Genomic DNA, 20196 nt, shown 5'->3' with positions numbered 1-20196 from the left:
ATTACTTTTGGTCCTACATCATATCACATGTTATGATAGACTAGAACAAGGGGCAGGTTGGTATTGACCTAGTCCACTCTATAAACTCTCATGAAGTCATGCTAGCTTAAATTGGGTAGAGATTAAATCCTATCATTATTATGAAGAGAAAATGACACACAACTAAACATTAATGTGTTTCATTAAGAAAAGGAAAACTAAACAAAATATTTATATAGAAAGAGAAAGTGTCAAGAAAATGTTGTAACTGCAAGGAGGAGGATCTTCAAATTAGCATTAGGTTTGCTTGATGCTGCCTCAGCCTTTGCTTTTCCTACATTGATGCTTTAAAAAAAAATAAAATGAAATGGGTATCTGTTATTGTCTCAAATAAATAAAGGCTCAGTAGTAGTTGGTCCAAACTCACCTTTAGCTTTTCTACACACCATGTAAAGTGTTCAACTTTGAACATCCCCACATGATATTTGAAGAAACCAAGCCTTTCATAATTTCATTGCAACCACAGCACTTTTAAAATAGTGTTTCATCTCTCAATGTTTATTTTCTTTTCCTCAATAGCTACTGACCAAAAAAGTGAATTATTTGAATCCTAATAATTGATTAGTTCCTTGATGTTGATGAATAGCCAGTAGCCAATACCTTTGTTGATGCTACAGCCTAAAGTACAAATAAAATTTCAAGAAAACAAATAAAATAGTCATTTGCACTGTTGGGTTGGAGTAACTATTATAATTAAGGAAGGCAAGAAATATGCATATTAAAAAAGAAAATAGATTAATAAATTAATCCTCCTGACCATTTACCAGTAGCAGGGTTTTCTTTTAGGAATATATTCTAAAATTTAAGAATTTTCCTCCTTCTTTTCTGCCCCTCCAATCAAACAGACCTCTTTTTTAATAATTTATAAAACTAAGGTGAAGCAAAATCCAAAAATCTAAATTACTTGTAAAGTATTTATATTAGCAAATAGAAGGGTCAGACAAAAAAAAAAAACCACCATACAACTCAAATTAAAGGAAAAATTATTTACTAGTTAACACAGGAGGGGCAAATCGGTCAAACAAAATTTGACTCATCCTCTTCTTCAACGATAGCAACAAGCATTGGCCTCCAAGCTCTCCTAATCAAAGCCCTATGTCTAAACCCAATCCATCCAGGCCTAGGTGAACCGGCCGGTTCAACTCCTAAACCGTTAACTCTCATTCTAAACACTTCACACTTTCCTCCAATCATCTTTCCTTTTTTATTCTCTTCTTCTTCGTCTTCGTCGTCAAATGTTATCGGCGACGATACGAATAAATCCTTTAAAGTGTCTCTTTTTTTCTCCGGCGGCGGAAGCGGTGGAAGGACTCTCGGCGATGAATCTTTCCGGGGAGGAGAGCGGCGGGCGGAGGAGTTGGAGATGCTACGGGTGAGGAGCATTCGGAGAGTGGTTTTTTTGCGACGGAGGTGAACTAGGGGACTTGTTCTCGGACTTCGCGTTGGACTCTGAACGACGCCGCATTGTGTAGCGAGTAGCTTGAACTTCTGCAATGTCGCCATTTTCTTTTGAGGTACGTTTCCCTCTCTCTTTATATGTCTATTTATATTTGTCCCTCAGGAATGAAAGCGTATTTTAAATACATTCGAGGTTTGTTTGGACGGTTTTGAATTTAAATAATGAGGAATAGTGGCATGTGTTGGAGGCATTGCTTGAAAGAGAGAGATTGGGATCTGTTTGGGGAAACTCTATTTTCCTGCTTTTTCTTTTTGGAATGTTAAAAGTGCGTGCTGTGCTTTGAACGAGAATTTTGGCAAATGAACCAAAAAAAAGAAATAAGATAACACGTAAATTCCAAATCCATTGGCCGTGAGAAAACAAGCACTGACTCAACACCAACAAAACAAAATAAAAACTAACAAACAAGCACTTATTTTTCACTTATAGGCAAAAAGAGAGCAGAGGGAAAAGAAAAGAAGGGCACTGTTCTGGCCCTGTTAGACATGCCACGTTTTGGTCAAACAGTTCAAAGACATTAGCATTATATTTTCTTTGTTTTTTGGAGGGGTTGCCAATATCGTTGAAAGTCAATTTATCTATTACACTATTATTTTCTTATGAATGAATCAAAATGCTTGTTGCTTGCTCTGAAATTCATTTCGGTTTAGGTTTATTTTGTTAGGTTAGGAAGCTAAACTCAAACTCATTTTTATATTTTGTTATACGGACGATTGGATTTAGGATAACTATTCAGATTATAAACAGTTTATTTGGTTTATGACACAAAAAATTAGATTTTAACATCTGCCCAACTTGCTAAATACACAGTATGAAAGACTTAATTATTTAATTAAATGAATAAATATGTTTGAACATTTTAAATTAATATATTTTATATTTGATATTAAGAAATTATAATATGGCTGTTTCTTATTTTGGTAATTTTTATAATCATATGTAGACTGTATCATATATTCGTGTTAAACATGTACTCTCATAGCACAGCACCTTAAAATATATCAAAGCCTATTGAAAGTTGGTTTAGGTGTCTTCTTAAAAGAAAAGGAAAAAAAAAAGGGTTGATTTAGGTGAAAATATTAATGCTTATGACATATATGACTGCTTTTGTATGTATTTGATGATGCTATAAATATTATATTGTAAAGATGACTGATAAGGAAAATGGTTTTGGTGAGAGGGGGAGCATAGCAAGTTCAAGTCCGTCTATTGTGAAAGAGACTCGAGCTTGAAAGGAGATTGTTGGAATACTGCAGGGCTTGGTAACTCGACAACGTTTGTAAATCTTAACTCTCCACTGCTGTGTAAATTTGATACATGAACGACCAAAAATAAAAGATTAGCTTATGAGGACAGAACGACATTGTACCCTCGTTAATTGCATCAAAAGAGTGACCAAACATATTAGCAACTACACTTAGATTTAGATGTAGTACAAGTAGAAGTACTATGTAAGCCATTTATAAGTTGCTGAATTAGGAGAAGGTGGTATCTGGATATTCTTCAGCAATGCAATCTCGTCGAAATTTGGTTCTGAAAGTTGTGACTCTGCTCTTCAGTATCTAATGTCCATTGCTGAAGCCTAGTCGTTTATTTGATATTGAGTTTATATTAGGGTTAGTAAGCGTATACTGGTTCTCCTGTCCAATTATCTTATGAACATAAGACAGATTCTCACTGACAGGTTTTCTTACTTAATGTTAACTCATTGTCACATCAGTTCTAGCAAACCCTTTCAGATCAAACGGATGCTCTTTCAGAAAGTGGGATCTGAGCTAGCATGGATTTTGCCTTTCTTCTACATGCAAGCATATCATGAACACTTGAGAAGTTTAAACTTCACGCCTTCGGCATTGAGTTATCAAATGCTTGGATTTGTTTTCATATTTTTGTGGGTTTGAGGTATCAAATTTAGTGACATACTATCCGGTGGTTTCACTCTTTAACGACTAAGTATATGTCTTTTTAGCCAAATAAAGATATGTAGTTACAATAGTGAGAAAAATAAATACCTAATCGCTAAAAAATTTCAATTTGCAAGAATTTAATCATTTTTACACCGATCAACCATCATTATCGCAGGGTTCATGTTTCACAACATGATTTTAGAACATAATAACTTGTAATTTTATTATTTGACCATAAGATTGCAGTTAAAAAATTACTTATTAAAAAAGATCAATATAATGGTCAAACAACAAAGTTAGGAGTTCTTAAAGTATAAATGTCACATACGGTTAATACGATAATAATGACTCATAGAAGTGATAGTAGCTGAATTCTTGTAAATTATAATTTTTTAACGGAGAAATATCTATTTTTGTTACAAACTGTAACACTTATTTTTTTTTTTTATTTTAAAAAGATACATATGTAAAATTGTTAAAATGTAAAATCACATAGTGTTTAACTTTATATTTATCTCCTTTATTTTTCTCTAAGAAAAAGGCTATATTCTGGTTTATATTAAGAGTATTTTTATCATGCACAATAAGCTTATCTTCTAGTTAAGTATTAGTTTAAAAGGAAGCAGATTCTTTTAATTGGCTTAAAACAAGGCCACATCTTAAATTATGTCTCCAAATTGTAAATATACTGTACATCAAATAGCTATATTTTTATTGTTTAGTTGCCCATAAGCCATTTATCCTGCCAGTATCATATACCCTACCATTGTTGTTCGTTATATGCATCGATCTTTCTGTAAACAATAAGCTAGATGCTTAACTGACAACAGAATGAAATTAGAACACAGCCAATGCTGATTTACAGCTACTAATGAGTATCAGAAGATGTTTTCATCATCCACCTAAAGATGAAGCAATGCAGAAAAGTGTAGTATAACAACTACCACTAACCCCCTTGTGGATTAGAACTTCTGTTGGAGGTGATTGTAGCAATGTTAAGCAATGCAATCTCAGTGCAATCTGATGAAATTAGTTGTTTTATGCTTTATAATACCTAGACGTCACGATGTTCCTTCTCTAGATTCTCCAACTGATGTTCTCCACTTTCAGTTTTCTTTAGTTGCTCCACTACCTCATCCATTAAGGGTCTCATTTCCTTGTCTTGTTGTAGACATAGAAATGCCAACTCTGCAACTGAAGTTGTCATTCTTTTAATTTCCTCTTCTACCCTGTACCCAGACATGGGTCTATCAATTCGTTATATGCACATCTTTGGATCTTGTTTATAGCTAAGTCAGCCAAATTAATTTCATGACTGTGCCTTGACATATGAACAGCAGGCATTGGTGAAATAAGCTCAACAAGAACAACTCCAAAGCTATAGACGTCACTCTTGTCAGTTAGCTGGTAACGACGGTAGTATCCAGGGTCAACATAGCCAGGGGTCCCTTGAGGAGCAGTTCAGATATGTGTGACATCACTGGGAAACAGTCTGGATAGCCCAAAATCTGCAACTTTGACATAGAAATTATTGTCTAGGAGTATGTTGTTAGTCTTCACATCTCGATGAATAATATCAGAAGCATGGAGGTAAGCCAATGCACTAGCTGTTTCTATGGCAATCCTCATCCGAATAGGCCAGGCTAGTGGAGCAGACTTTAATCGATCACCATGGAGATGAGTAGCAACGGTGCCATTGGGAGTGTATTCATAGATTAGTATTAGTTCCGGACTGCGTCGTGAAGTGCATCCGTAAAGGGACACAAGATTTTTGTGCTGCAGGCGTGTTAGAATTTCAATTTCATTCAGTAATTGCTTAACCCTTTCGTAATTGTGCTCGTACAGGCGTTTGACTGCAACTTCATGCCCATATTGAAGTTTGCCTGGTTGAGAATGAGTAAAGAATAGTTCATTCAGTAGTTGCTAGGCATATATTTTAGTGAGAGAAATGTAGGATGATCTTCTTACCATAGTATACAGTTCCATCTCCAAGTTCCTTTTCAGAAGCAAAGTTATCTGTGGCTTCTTCCAGTTCACTGTAGGAGAAGATGGGGATCCCAAAGTAGATGTTGAAATTCAATATCTGCTTTTGTGAAAGAATCAGAAGTATTTGTTCGATGAAAGCTCGAGGAATAATATTTTCTCTTATGTCGACGGCAGATAAAAATTGTAGCGAACGATATAATCATCATCCCAGCAAATCCTCCGAGACTTAAACCTGAAAAATACAGTAAATGCTTTAACTCATACAGAGCCAAGAAGGAAACTATATTAATGGTAGGAACATCCTATTGACTTTGCAAAAGAAACATGCAGTAGGTAGAAGTCAAACTATCAAGGACGTTATTTACCTAGTATTGGCCTCAACTTTTGGCTCCCTGTAACAGAATGTAAAGAGGATTATTAGTTAATTTAAACTTTTGAAAATTTAACTGATGCATGTCATGCCATGCCAACCAGGCAATAAAGAATGACCCAGAAAATGCCAACATACATATTCAAGAGAGGACCCAGTAACTAGAGTGAAATCCAATGTCAGTTGACAGAGTGTAAGCTGAACAATTCCTAGCCTAAAAGTGAAAATGGTTCTGTGACGATAGGCAATTGTATCAAAGCAGTAATTGTCTGAGAAACTGAGGGAATTTGGCAGTGAGACGACGCTGATTTTCTTGTCCAATCATGCAGCATATGTGGTGCATCTGCAGACAGTGCAGTGGAAGCATCATTTTTCATGGGGCATTCACATAAGCAGAAGTTTATAAAAAATATATATATAATATTATTAGTTCTAATTTATATATACTCATGGGTATAGTCTTCCAGGACTAAAAGCAATCAGCAATCTGTATAATGCTATCTAGTGGAAAAAATATATATTTTTCAACTGTAAAAGGATGAAGAAGAGTATATCAACATACACATAGAAGACCAAATGGATGATCAACCATAAATTAATTAATTGAGGTTCAGTTTTTTCAGAGTGCTAAATCATGGCATATGATCTAAGTGCTCGAGGTAATTTAGCTGGTAGCTACTATATAATAAAGTCCTAGGTTAGGCATGTATTATCTTGTTGTAACAAGTAAATGGCAGCAGCTATATCTGCTGTATTGTTGGGTTGGTTTTGGACAATTCCTAGTGGACTGGGGGATTTTTTGGAATGAATTATAATTGAAAAAAGCAAGAGTCAGCCTTATCCTTCCCTTCCCTAAACTGTCACAATAAATTGTCCCTTGGTATTAAGTTTACAATTAGGAGGTAAGGCTGCATTAGCGCATAGAAAATCTCCATTGCTCTTAACTTGACATTCACCACCTCTTCCAAAATGACAGCTGCTACAATCAAGAGATACAAACGGTCGTAGTTGAAATTTCGAAGTCAGCCTTATGGAGTGGTGGTGATTTCCAAACCTATGCCCTGGAAGCTGAGTGGTTGAACACACTGATCAGGAGGAAGAGTAGGAAAACTGTCATTTCGGTGAGCATAATAGAGGCTCAAGTTATTACAATCCTGTAATAACCAAAACTTGTATTGGGAATCATATGGTAACCGGGGTTACATTCAAACAAGCTGATATTAGGTACGATCTGAAAGGAGGAGATTTTAGGTACGGAACGGGGGAATCGATTAATGAAATCACATTTTTGTTTGTCCAACTGATTCTGAAGTTCGTTATCATTGATAGAAATGGTATCATACTGAGAAATAAGATCAACTTTATACCATGTTCCTCCTCTCTGCAGTTGGATCTTTTGGCTGCTACAATTTACCACGTACAGCCCACAAGCAAGATTTGCCAGTTGGGTGAAAGGAAATCTAAGATCCCCAAGCTTTCCACAGTTGAAGAAGGATGGACAAGGAGAAGGGTATTTTCATGTTTCTGCAGAGCAAAGAAAAGAAAGATAAGAGAAAGCAAAAAATGCTAAAACCAAGACAGGTACCATCTCACAACCCCTAACCTAAGCTGAACACCTCTTTGTTCTCTTAAAAATTGTCTTCCATCTCTATATTTACAGACTATTCTACTTCTTTGCCCTTTAGACACGCCAATGAGTGAAGTAAAGGAAAGGAAAAGATGCAACGCCTGAAATGCATTCCCATTTCTCTGTCTGCGAGCCTATCCGAGAAGATATTTTAAAATGTCACTTGAAACCTGATTCTTTCTACAAGTCTTTAGGAAACATATAGACGCCTAGAAAAATTAGCAGGGAAAAAGAGGTTATGAATTGTAGTCAACAAGGGGATAATCCAGAAATTGCAATAGAAAAGAAAAGGGAGGTTTGTGATGATTTTTAAATCTTTTATACTAGGTAATCTAGTATCCTTATGCATGAAGATAATCAATTTGGTCGTTGTGGTCGGACTCTATTATGGATTTCTGACCACATTCTCCATAGGGCCATCTTATCTCTTTCTTCTCCGAGCTCGGGTTGTAGGGTGGATCTCGAAAGATATGAAAGACCTCCCTCCAAGCCGTACATACGACTTTCACCGAATACGGCTTTCCACAGAATTCCATACTCGATCTATGCAATCGCATTTCCTTCTCAGCAAGGAAGATAGAATCTTCATGGTCATTTTCTAAGTTCTTGCATGTAAATTGGTGCTATGAATGAACAAATGAAACTTGGAAAAGTCCAGTCACCTGTTTGAGTCGAGACAGCGAAGTGATTGATGATGTTAAGGCATTATTGTTTGAAAATTTTTAATCAAGGCTGTCAACTGGCCAGATTGATCCAAGCTTATTAAGGTAATGCCTGATTCCGCCTAACAAAATTGGCCCAACTAAGGCCCGTTCTTGGATTCGGTTTTATGTTCTTTTGGATTTACTTTTTTTGATCCAAATCTGTTAAGAAAAAAAATTGAATTTTTAATGGGATGTTATAAAATATTGAAGAAAAAGTTTAAATCGAAATAATCTTTACTTTGAAAAAAGAGATAAAATCTTGTACTGCTTTTCAGAGCTTCAGCCTAGGGGTGGAATTTTATTATATTAACTAATCATCTATTCATTATATTCTTTAATTTAAAAATTGAAATTATATTGATTTACTTATTTATATATATTTTTTAAATGAATTACTTTTAAAAAGTTTTAAAATTTTTAATGATTTTTATAGAATTCATGATTTTATGAATGACTTTCACAAATTTTACTTAAAAATATTTTTATAGATATTGATAGACTTATTGATTTTGAGAGACTATTATTTATTTATTATTTAATTATTTAAAAATAAATTTAATCATTTTATTTTTATTTTTACGTCTATTTTTAAATATTATTTCACATAATATTCATACCAATTTTAAATTTTTTTATCTCATAATATGAATAGTATTTTTTTTATCAAGAGAATAATTCTTTTTAAAAAGAAATTATCATATTACAATTTGTCTTTAGTTGAACTACCAAGATTTTACTTATAACTTATTTGATAAATACTTAAACTGATAATTACGCTTGCAAACAGAAAAAATTAATCTTCCTAATAAAATCTAGAAGTCTATATGTAACGCCTGCATTTTCTCATCATCCATGTTATGTGCATTTACATTTAATCATTGGGCATATGATGGTATATCAATGATATTTTTATTTTATGAGAACATATATATATTAATTATAAGTAGAGAATAAGAAGCATGATATTAGATTATTAATTTAGATAAGTTGATTAAGTACTTGGGTTATGTGTATTAAGCCTTAAGACTTAATTGAACCAATAGTTGAAGGTTGGGTAAATAGATTGGACTTAAAAGATACAATTAAAAGTTAGTACCTATATATGGTTAGTAAGAATTAATTTAGGGTGATAAAAATAGTTTAGTAGGTGGTGGCATTAAGAGAGGAATATTGGAAATTGGAACCATGAGTAAGCTCATTTTACCTCTTCATTTCTCTAAAATTCGTTCATGGCCAAAAACACAAAATTTGGAATAAGAGAGAGGAGTGGAATACCTAGAAAAACTTAAGATTAAGATAGGATTTTGCCAACTATTGAAGGAGCCAAGCTAAAGCTAAAGGATTTAAGCATATTAGCAACCCAAAAGCTGAAATTGGTAAGTTGTTACTTGAGTGTTATTAATTTGTCATTAGGGTTCTTGATTACAAATTGGAAAAACTTCATTTGATGGTCTCATTGATTAATTAAAGGTCTGATTATCATGAATTAGTAGAGTATTGAATGATTGCATAAAGATTAAGCTTGATTTAAGTTTAAGTATGTTAAGATAGAAAACTGTCAAAATTCCAGCAACCTTGATGTTCTGTATTTTAGGCATAACATGGGTTATATAAGTCCAAATTAAGCTTAATTGGTGTCTATGGAAATTTTAAAGAGTCCTCTATAACTTTGTAGTTTTGTGATTTTACTATTTTTGCCGTTTTGGTTGCTTAAATTGAGCAACAGATTGCTGCTCGGGTACAACTAGCTGTATGACCCTTGCTCAGTAATTTGAAAATAATTAAATCTATAGAAGTCAGAATTGAGTAATTCTTCTTGGACATGAAACTAGATGCATAAATGGATATGTCTATTTAATATGAGATTTTTGTATTAAGCCAATTTTGCCCAGCAATAAATATACCTTGGTACTAAATTCTGTCTAGAAAACAGAAATGTTGGAGATTAGTTTTATGCAATTTATTGATGTTAATTTGAGTTAAATTGGTATTTAACTAGATGGGAAATGTTTATAGGATATTAAAACAGTAATTGAGAGTCTTAGAGGAAGAGTTAGACCTATGAATTAGAGAGGGGATGATCTTGTAATGCATTAGAACTCGCATTTACATGAATATTTGTAATATGCATGAAATGTGAATTGATGAATGTGTTGACAGGTACTCAAAGGCCTGGAAAGGAAGTTGTGGAGAAAGGAGGTTCTTATATGCTAAAGGAATAAGTATATTTTGAGTAAGTAAATAGTTAATATTTGCTATGTTCATATATTTAATCAAATGTTCCGCAAATGGTTGCGTTTGCTTAATATTGTTTATGTTTGAATGACTGAGATGGAAATGATTGGTGTTGAGTGGAATAATTGTTATTGCTGAAATATGATATAAGTGAAATGATTGAATTGTGATGTTAAGTGCATATGTGCATGTGAATGGTGGATTCCCCTATGAAAAAAAAAAGATATATATATATAAAGCCTTGGGAGGCTAAAGCCTAGAGAGGCTATAAAAGTGTATAATGTGAGATGAGGCGAGCCACGTGTGTGATATGTGAGGATGAGGCGGAGCGTACATTAAAGGGGATCCACAAGCCGTGAGAACTAACCATAATTGTTGAATTGTATTTCTTCTATGATGGTTGTAATGAATTGAGTAGAATGGTATGACTTTATACCTAAACTATGAATATCATGGAAAGTTATGTGATTGGGTGGAAATTGTATTAAGTGTATGTGATATAGATTATGTTGATTATTTATTTACCGAAATGGAGGCTCACCCCTCTCCAAAATTTTTCTTTTCAGGTTTGTAAATAGTAGTGCATCCGTTGGTTGTATGCGAAGTCTAGCTTTTAGCGATTCTGTCAAGTTAGGGCCGGTTTGTGAAGTCTCCTCCGATGCATTTTGTATGCAGTTATGTGATATATATGGAAGTATGCCTTATAAGGCATAAGAAGATGTTTGTAATACCTGTTAAATGATGTTTAAGTATAATCATATGTTTATATATTAATAACCTTGTGTCTGGATTCTTAACAACCTACATATTGACCTATCTACCTGTAGTATATATTCTACGACGCTTGTATGCTTCCTGGCTAATGTTTATTGGTTAACATGTGATGGGGGTGTTACACTATATATGGTGATAGTTGTTTGCTCAAAACAATTCATTAAAAATGCTTTATTTAAAATTTATATCTTTTATTGGGAGTCCTTTTAAAATTAAATAAAAACATTTAATTAACTTTTTCTATGTGCGAGTATTAGAAAATATTATTAGTAAATATCTTTTAGCTATTTTTTTAAGATGAAGAATATAGTAAAAAGAAAGAAAGACAATAGTGCAAGAGAATTTAAAAAGAATTTGAAAAGAAAAAAAATAAATTTTAAATTTTTTTTTATTAAAATCGTGAAGAGAAGTGAAAGAGAAATCTTAATAATTTTTAATCATAACAGTACATAAAAAACTATTAAAATTATATAAAAGTCCATGTTTATAATAGTAAATGACTTTTTAAATACTAGTTTACTTTTAAAGATTTTATAAAAACTGGAATTGAATACCTCTAATTTTTATAGATTTTTTTAAAGTCTTTAAAAAATTATATTGAATATCTTATATCACTTAAAGAAAATTTCTCAAAATTATTATTAAATACCTGACTTTTTTAAACTCCATCAGAGTGATTAAAAGTTTTAATATAACAAATTTATTTTGGCTATAAACTGCTGATGGACCAAAGTTAAGATAGTTGGCTTCACAATTGTATGGCTTTCTCTTGGCTTAAGATAGTAAAAATTTCAGCTGTGGTCTTCAAGCACTGTTGTTGATACTAAAAGTGAATTATATATAGGAATGTGTTAGCCTAATTCTGAATGTGCTTAGTAGATGAATGATAAACCTTTTAAGCATCACTACTTATTAGCATATAGAGTTTTGGAGGGCCACGGATACATACAAAGAAGATGGCTTACTTTGAGGATAAATTTGAAGAACCGAGTGGCATAGATAAAATACTTTTCCTGTCAGCAGTTAGAGCTAGTTTGTTAAACCATATAGAAAACAACACACAGAATTTATCCATAAAAGAATTTTAAAGGGAAAAGTGATTAAAACTTCTCCTTATTCTGCTTTAAATAACCCTTCTGTTGTTTAGTTCTGAACAAACTGATTTTTGTTTCGGTTTAATAATCATTCTCAATGTCGAGCAAGGTTCCTTCAGTAAGCAGGGAGAAAATAAAACAAGAACTAAGTAGATACACTAATAAGTTATTTTGAAAACTAAGTAGCACAGGATGTAGTAATACTACTCATTTTTCAGCTACAATATCTGGTGGCAGCGCCGGATCTGACCCTTTGAATACCTAGACATCACCATGCTTCCTGTTCTCTAAATTATCCGACTCACATTCCCCACTTTCAATTCTCTTTAGTTCCTCCAGAACCTCATGCATAGCAGGCCTCATTTCCTTGTCTTGCTGTAAACAGAGAAAAGCCAACTCTGCAACTAATACTGTCATTCTTTGTACTTCTTCATCTGACTGATATCCAAGAAAAGGGTCAATCAACTCATCAAATGCAGATCTTTGAATCTTGTTTATTGCCAAGTTGGCCAAATTAATCTCATGCCTTTCCCTTGTTATATCGACAGCAGGCATGGATGATATGAGCTCAACCAGGACAACACCAAAGCTATAAACATCACTCTTTTCAGTTAGCTGGTAACAGTGGTAATATTCAGGGTCAACATAGCCAGGAGTCCCTTGTGGGGCTGTTGATATATGAGTAACGTCATTGGGGAACAATCTGGAAATCCCAAAATCTGCAACTTTGACACAGAAATTGTTGTCAAGGAGGATGTTGTTGGTCTTCACATCTCGATGAATGATACCAGAAGCATGAAGGTAAACCAATGCATTGGCGGTTTCTATCGCAATCCTCATCCTAATAGGCAAGGTGAGTGGACTAGAATTGACTCGATCGCCATGAAGATGATCAGCAACAGTTCCATTGGGAATGTATTCGTAGACAAGCAGGAGCTCGCGGCTGCGGCGTGAAGTAAACCCATAAAGGGACACAAGATTTTGGTGGCGCAGTCGAGTAAGGATTTCAATTTCATTCAAGAACTGCTGTACTTTCCTGCAGTTGCGCTCATATAAACGCTTGACTGCAACCTCACGCCCATCTTGAAGTTTTCCTGGTTGAGATTGATCAATTAATTAGTAGTTAATTCAATAACTTGCTAGGAATGCATGTTTGTTTCTCGATGCTTTTGGTTAAACAAAGACAATAATATATGCTTTCTCACCATAGAAAACAGTTCCAAAACCTCCATCTCCGAGTTCATTTTCTGAGGCAAAATTATTAGTGGCTTCTTCAAGTTCAGCATAGGAGAAAATGGAGACTCGAAAATAGATATTAGCACCTTCGAGGTCTGATTTTGAGAAGGCACCAGAGTAAGTGTTTACTCGAAGAAGGTTTGGGGAAGCCATTTTTCTATTGTGTCGACGACAGAAGAAAATCACGAGCGCCAATGTTATAAGGAAAGCAGGGCATCCCAAACCTAACATACAATAATTTATTTAAAATTTTTACATGGAAGAAACTGATAAAAGGCTAGGAAGTATCTGTTGAATGTTGATAAAGAAAGAGAGAGAGATGGAAGCAAGGCTGTTACCTACTGCTAGTTCCCATGCCAACTCTGAAACAGTAAGTCAGCTCAGTGTTAGCTTATAAACATTAAAATTTGAAGGCTGCATTTCACGCTAGATAATTGACACTAGTGCAGAGACAGAGAGACTCAATAACAGCAGCAAATGAATTCAGTGATAACAAACTAAATTTTATTCTCACAACTCGTATAGAAAACAAAATCAAAGACGGTAAACTACAGTTACCTTCCTTCTTTTTCTTATGAGGTTCTGGCCCTTCTTTTTCCCAATTTATTTTAATTTCCGATCCATTGGCATTTAGACACTGCAACTTCCCTGTGCTGTTGCCATGACATTCGCCTGCTTGTAAATGGCACTGCTCACAAAAGTGGAATTCAAATGATAGAGTCACTTGAAGAGTGAAGTCAGCAGTTAATAGTTTGAATATATCCTCATAACCATTGTCTATATTCGCTGGAAGCTGAATAGTTGAACAACTGGTTGGAGGAATAGGTATTTCTCTAGTTATGTCAGTGTAGAAAATGTTGAGGTTGGGGCACCCTGTGTGGTTAAATTTATTAAGAGGACTTGTAACTTTAGCAGTGGGATCGCATTTCAACAGGGTTATTAATTGGCTGGGCACAATTTGTATATTAACGAGTGGCACATGCGGAAGACTTAAATTGTTGAAGGATGCGCAATTCCTTGAATCCAAACTCTTCTGAAGCTCTGTGTCAATGATGGAAATGGAACTCACTGAAGGGTTTTGGAATTGGATCCTTTCAACTGTATACCATTTTCCTGATCCTCTCTCTAACTGGATCTGCCGATGCTCCTTATCACAGTCATTCACTACAAATAAACCGCATTCCGTATTCTCTGTTATGTTAGTGTAAGGGAAGACGAGTTCCCCGAGACTTCCACAGTTAAAACGGGGACAATTTGGACCTTCTATTGGTTGAAGAAGCACGGGTTGAAAGAGAGCAAAGAAAACAAACAAAGAGACAGCGGCCATCTCCATATTCCCAATTCAAGAAACTAAAATAATTTAGGAACAGAAGCCACCAAATAAACAAGGTCTTTTTAAGTCCTTCTCCTTCCATTAATTCATCTTCACAAATATGAAGCTCTTCATCAGTTAAAACACGTCAGTTGACTTTGAAATTTAGCAAGGAAGACTTACAAAAGTGAAGTAAAATTAAACTCAAGGTGGGGTATGCATGTGGAATTTGCATGTTAGAAAACCTGTGTTTCTGGAGGCCATGTCTACAGTGAAATAGTACAAAGACTTGACTCACTCCATAACTCTTTCTAAACAACCACATAATGGCATCTGGTGCAACTTCTTTGCAGCTTCCTGTTAACTTCTAACCAACCCCAGGAAGATGACATTTTTGTTTTAGAAAAAAGAAAAAAGACAACTGCTGATAATTAGATGTGACATTTTTTTACAGAAAAAGGAACTTTAGCTTACGGTCTGTGAAGGGGTAAAGTAAGAAACTGGTGTGAATACAAAAGAAGGTATATAGGCCTTTGGAGAAAAGGGTGAAACGAGAGGTTAAAAGAAGCAGAAATATGTGACTCGGTGATGCTAACAGAAGTCTGGTTGAAACGAGCTCTGTGGTCAGGAATCATGAACTGACTGACTTACTTTGTGGGGGAAGTAGAAAACGGGGTTAAGATTAAGAGAACGCGTTTTCTCGTGGAAAACAACCTGTACTATGGTCATACTACTACACACATTTTAAGTTGCAGTTAGAAAATTCTTGGACAAAGGATCATTTGGGCCCCTGAATTTGTGTTTCAGGATCAAAAAATTCAAAAATGAACTTTTTCTTACAAATAAACCCCAGAGCTTGCACATTTCAGACCAAATTAACCCTTAACCATATGTTTACACTCCATGCACATTGCAAGGAAGGTGAAATAAATATTTAAGTGAAAAAATTTACTTTTCCATTTTTCTCAATTTTTAAGTCATTTACTTGGTATCCTTCTTCCACTTGACTACATCTTATCTTCTTAATAAAACCTAAACAATACATGTGGTTCATAGATCCATAATTTTTAGGATTAGATTTAATCCTAGGCTTAGTTAAATTATATAATTTCTTATGGTAAACTTTATTTAAAATAGACATTCTAATTCATAGTATTATCAATTCTGTTTTTGTAGTCCCATGTTTGGTGGAATAGTCTAACCAATGAGTTAGATTACTAAAATGACTATATTACCTAAACACCCTTTGCTACATACATGAAATTATATCTCTCTATTTTCTACTTTTAATTTTTCTCAAAAAATCTTTAATCATCTAGTATTAATTAGTTTTTATAATTTTTTTATATTGATTATTCTTGCATATTTTATTGAATAAAATTTAGTATATTTTATTAAAATTTATAAATAATCATAATTCAAATTTATTGTGTAAATAAATAGAAAATTATTACATACTATTTGAATAAAATTTATAATATAAGTGTAAGAAAATAAATTTTAAAATTAAATCACTATAACCACATTAGCAGTAAAACATTTATATAAATTTTGGTGAAAAGAATTAATTTAATTTAACTTTTCAACTAAAAAGCAAAAAGAAAAAAAGAAAGTGAAATTCATAAAATTTCTTTAAGTAAATAAAGTAAAAAAAAGGCTATTTTAGAATTTTACTATTTATGGGATTAATAATATCATTGGAAATAATTTATTAAACACATGCAAGGGTTTGGTATTAAATAAAATGAATCTCCTGGGTTAGCTAAGTTTTTGAAATTATTAAGCCAATTTTTATCATATATACTAAATACAATATTATTTATGACTTAGTTAAGTAATCCCATGAACCAAACGGACTGAAAATATTTTACCTCATCTTTATCTTATTAAATTACCATACCTAACTCTCACTATAAAACTCTTCTTATTTCTTCTTTTTCTTCCTTATTTTAATCACTTTCAACTCCATCAATTTAACTCTTTGATTGATTCTACAATTTATTTTCTCATATTTATCCCTCGCTTTCAAAACAAAACCAGTATTGATTGAACCCTTTTTGAAATTATTCATGAAAAAAATTATTGTTTAAAGAGATTATCCTTTTTTCCATATCTAATTTTTTATTTATATTAAGATTTTGAAGATTAGCTTTAATATATTAATTTAAAGCTTTCGGAGAAGAACATGACAATGTGAGATGAGGGTCTCGAATTCATTAATTAGCTTTCCTTTTTTCTTTTCTATGTTTGTTTGGTTAAACTATTCTCACCGTTCCTAAATTTTAGTCCTAATATCACTAAAATTCTTAAATTTCAATTTGTAATACTAAACTCTCTAAACTATTTTATTTTAGTAACATTAAATTCTCTATTCTTAATTTTTATTAGTCATACTAATGGAAAGCTGAAGAGGCAGTCTCGGTGGCAATTTTTTTTAAGAAAATAAAAATCTATATCATTAAATAGTACATGTCAGCGACATATGCCTCACTTATTCACTCTCCTTTTTAAGTACAACATTATAATTTATCGTATTTTCTTAGAAGACAAACACAAAAGAATATGGCAACTCCAAATTATCAACAATCCAAACTTTCAGCAATTTTAATTTGTAGCCCTAAAAGAACAATCCAAATGTCAAATCTAGCTTCACTATAATAGGCAACAATAACACTAAGAGATGACAACAAATCCAAATATCAGTCTAAAGCTTTTTCTTTAAGCAAAATTGAGACATTATAAAACAAATAAAAATCAATAAACCTACAACTAAACTAATTAACTAATTTAAAAAAAATTCACTCGAATAACAACGAGACTAAGTTTGTGAATGGCGACGTTGTTGGTGCAGTATCCGGTGCCAAGATTGGTTTACTTGTATGACGTGCAATGGTGAGAATGGTTGCTAGTGTTGTGTCTAATAACGAGACTGGTGGCTAGTGCGGTGTGCGGTGACGAGATTGTTGCTAGTGTGTGGTAGCGAGACTATTGGTTGTTGGTACTTGGTATCGTGGTGAGACTGAAAATATGAAGAGGAGACAGTGGTCGATTCAGTAGGATTGAGCAAATGGATGGCGGCTTCCGCCGGTGTTTCTTATTGCATCGACGGTCAACAAAGCAAGCCAGAAGAGAGAGAAAGGTAAACAGTGAAGAGAACAAACCAGATTTTTTGAGTTTGATTTTGAAAAAGATAAAGAAAAAATAAATCTTTTCATTATGGATATGTGAAGTAAAAGAAGGATGTTGATGAAGATAAGTGGCTCTAGTTTGAAAAGTTAAAAGAGGAGAAGATAAGATCTTAAAAGAGAGAAAGAGAGGGATAAGGTGAAAAGAGGAAGAGAGAAAAAGAGAAAGAAAACTAGAGAAGAAAGAAAGAAAGATAATAGAGAATAAGTGAGAAGTAGGACACATGATGAATGATGTGTATCTTTTATTTTAAAAAAATATCTTTTTTAACAGGTAGACTGACATATCATTTTTGGATTATAGTATTTAATAGATAATCACAATGAGTATTTTGACATTAAAATCAAAATTTAGGAAGTTTAATGTTACAAATTAAAAATTAGGGACTTTAGTGATATTAGGCTTAAAATTTAGGGACGGCGAAGGCAAGTTAGCTATGTATATTTAAGGACCTAACCGATTATATTTCTTTTGAGTGTATGGTTTTTCTTTTTTTTTTTTGTTAGGACTTAATTTTTTTGAAAAATTAGATGAAATAAAGAAAAAGATAAAATTTGAAGGATTTGATAAGAGTTGCCACAAGTGATTTTCTTTTTCCCTTTTTCTTTTCAATTTGGATGTGGAAAATATTTTCCATGTAGAAACTTGTTGGTTGTTTCAATTTAATTTTAAAGCTCCAAGTTATTCAAAATAAAAAGCAATATGTTTTCAGCTGTTAAGTTTGTTAGTAGATGGAAACCAGAGGTGACAGTAATTGTCGATGGTGATGGAGAGTTTTGGTTATGATGGATGATGATGACGAGCAATGGCAATCGTCGATGAACATTGGTAAGAGCAACAGTGATGATGGATGGTGGAAAGCTTCTTTTTTTTTTTTTTTTAATTTCTAACAAAAATAATAAATTTATTCTAAAAATAATTAAATTAGCATAAATTTATTTAATATATTTTTTAATGTAAACAACACGTCTAATATTTCACTGTAGTATAGACTGAATTGGACCGATAAATTAAAGATTTGGGACCAATTTGCTGAAATAGTTTAAATTTGTCTTATTTGACCTCTTAACATAAGTTTTGGAGCTGAACCGACCTTTTGTCTAAAAATTTTCTCTTATACACTAAATTAACAGATGATTGACACGTATGTATTAATTTTAATTAATAGAATATATCATCTAATACTAAAGTGTAAAACTTTACTATGTATCACCTTTTTACTAGTTATGAATGAGAAATTAATCCATATTTATTAGGAATGAGAAATTTTCGAGACAGATATAGAAGAAGAATGTGAATTTCTTTTTTTTTTTCTTTTAATATTTTAAAATTATTTTATAACAACGTATTATACATATTTATACTAAATTTTATCTATTCTTAGTTAATATTTGAAAAAAATAACAGAATTTAGTATTCCATGATAGAACTTTTGAAGAAAAGATATTTTAAATATTTTATATCTTTCATTGGTTGCTTGACATCATTCTCCAAGAGCGTAGCCAATTCAAAGCAGAGGAAATGAGAAGGCTGCAATTCTTTTCCAGGAGAAGAGATTAAATAGCCATACAACTTAGGGTAGATCTTACTTATTATTTCCCTTAATTTGAATGTCATAAGGAGTTGACGAACATATTGGCATTAGCACATTGGATTATTATATATGGGAACACTGAGCAGGCTTACCTGTATGCTTTATTATACATCTGTATTGTGAAATAGACTATTTTCTGATTCATGCGTCATTTAATCCCATGCCTTTTCAATACCCTTTTGTTACAAGTTTTCATGAAGATTAAATAAAAATAACCTTCTTGCTCCACTACAATCTAAAATATCTTCAATTTAATTTTGGTTCAAAAAAATTCAATAATTGTTTATATAGTTAAGTGGTGAATTAGAATAATGATTATAATATTAAAAACACCCACTCATAGGTGAAATATCAAAAATTTCATATCTAACTCAAATCCACATCTTATTTTTTTTTTTGATAGAAATTATGAATCTTTATAAAATAAAAAGTAGAATTCGATCAGTAATAAAAATAAAAATCACTATAATTAAGAAATATAAAAGAAGAAATTTGCACTTGAATAGTAAAAATTTGTGTTCATGTTCTTAAATCATTTTGACAAATTGACTCTTTGATCTTTAAATGAGTACGATTGCAAAAGCATGAACAAAAGAATTCTTACTATTACTATTGTAACTCTATGAAATTCTATGAATACATCTATAATGGAAGATTTAAATTTCATGAAAGG

General features: G+C 32.7%; 2 protein-coding genes and 1 pseudogene across 2 annotated transcripts; all 3 read right to left on the bottom strand.

Moving 5' to 3' along the window:
- Positions 1-985: 985 nt before the first annotated feature.
- LOC8271484 lies at positions 986-1965 on the bottom strand. Its single transcript, XM_015724082.3, has one exon. The coding sequence runs from the start codon at positions 1540-1542 to the stop codon at positions 1057-1059; it is 486 nt and encodes a 161-aa protein (XP_015579568.2). The 5' UTR covers positions 1543-1965; the 3' UTR covers positions 986-1056.
- A 2131-nt stretch (positions 1966-4096) lies between these two features.
- LOC8271486 lies at positions 4097-7924 on the bottom strand (annotated as a pseudogene).
- Positions 7925-12198: 4274 nt separating this feature from the next.
- Positions 12199-15387, bottom strand: LOC8271487 (LEAF RUST 10 DISEASE-RESISTANCE LOCUS RECEPTOR-LIKE PROTEIN KINASE-like 1.1). Its single transcript, XM_002526970.4, has 4 exons — positions 13990-15387; positions 13770-13793; positions 13401-13655; positions 12199-13289 (listed from the first exon to the last, which is right to left on the bottom strand). The coding sequence occupies exons 1-4, from the start codon at positions 14762-14764 to the stop codon at positions 12457-12459; spliced, it is 1887 nt and encodes a 628-aa protein (XP_002527016.2). The 5' UTR covers positions 14765-15387; the 3' UTR covers positions 12199-12456.
- Positions 15388-20196: the final 4809 nt, after the last annotated feature.

Source organism: Ricinus communis, chromosome 4 (assembly GCF_019578655.1).
Source record: "Ricinus communis isolate WT05 ecotype wild-type chromosome 4, ASM1957865v1, whole genome shotgun sequence".
Lineage (NCBI taxonomy): Eukaryota > Viridiplantae > Streptophyta > Magnoliopsida > Malpighiales > Euphorbiaceae > Ricinus > Ricinus communis.
Note: the sequence above shows the minus strand (reverse complement) of the source record. Positions and strands in the feature narration are given on the sequence as shown.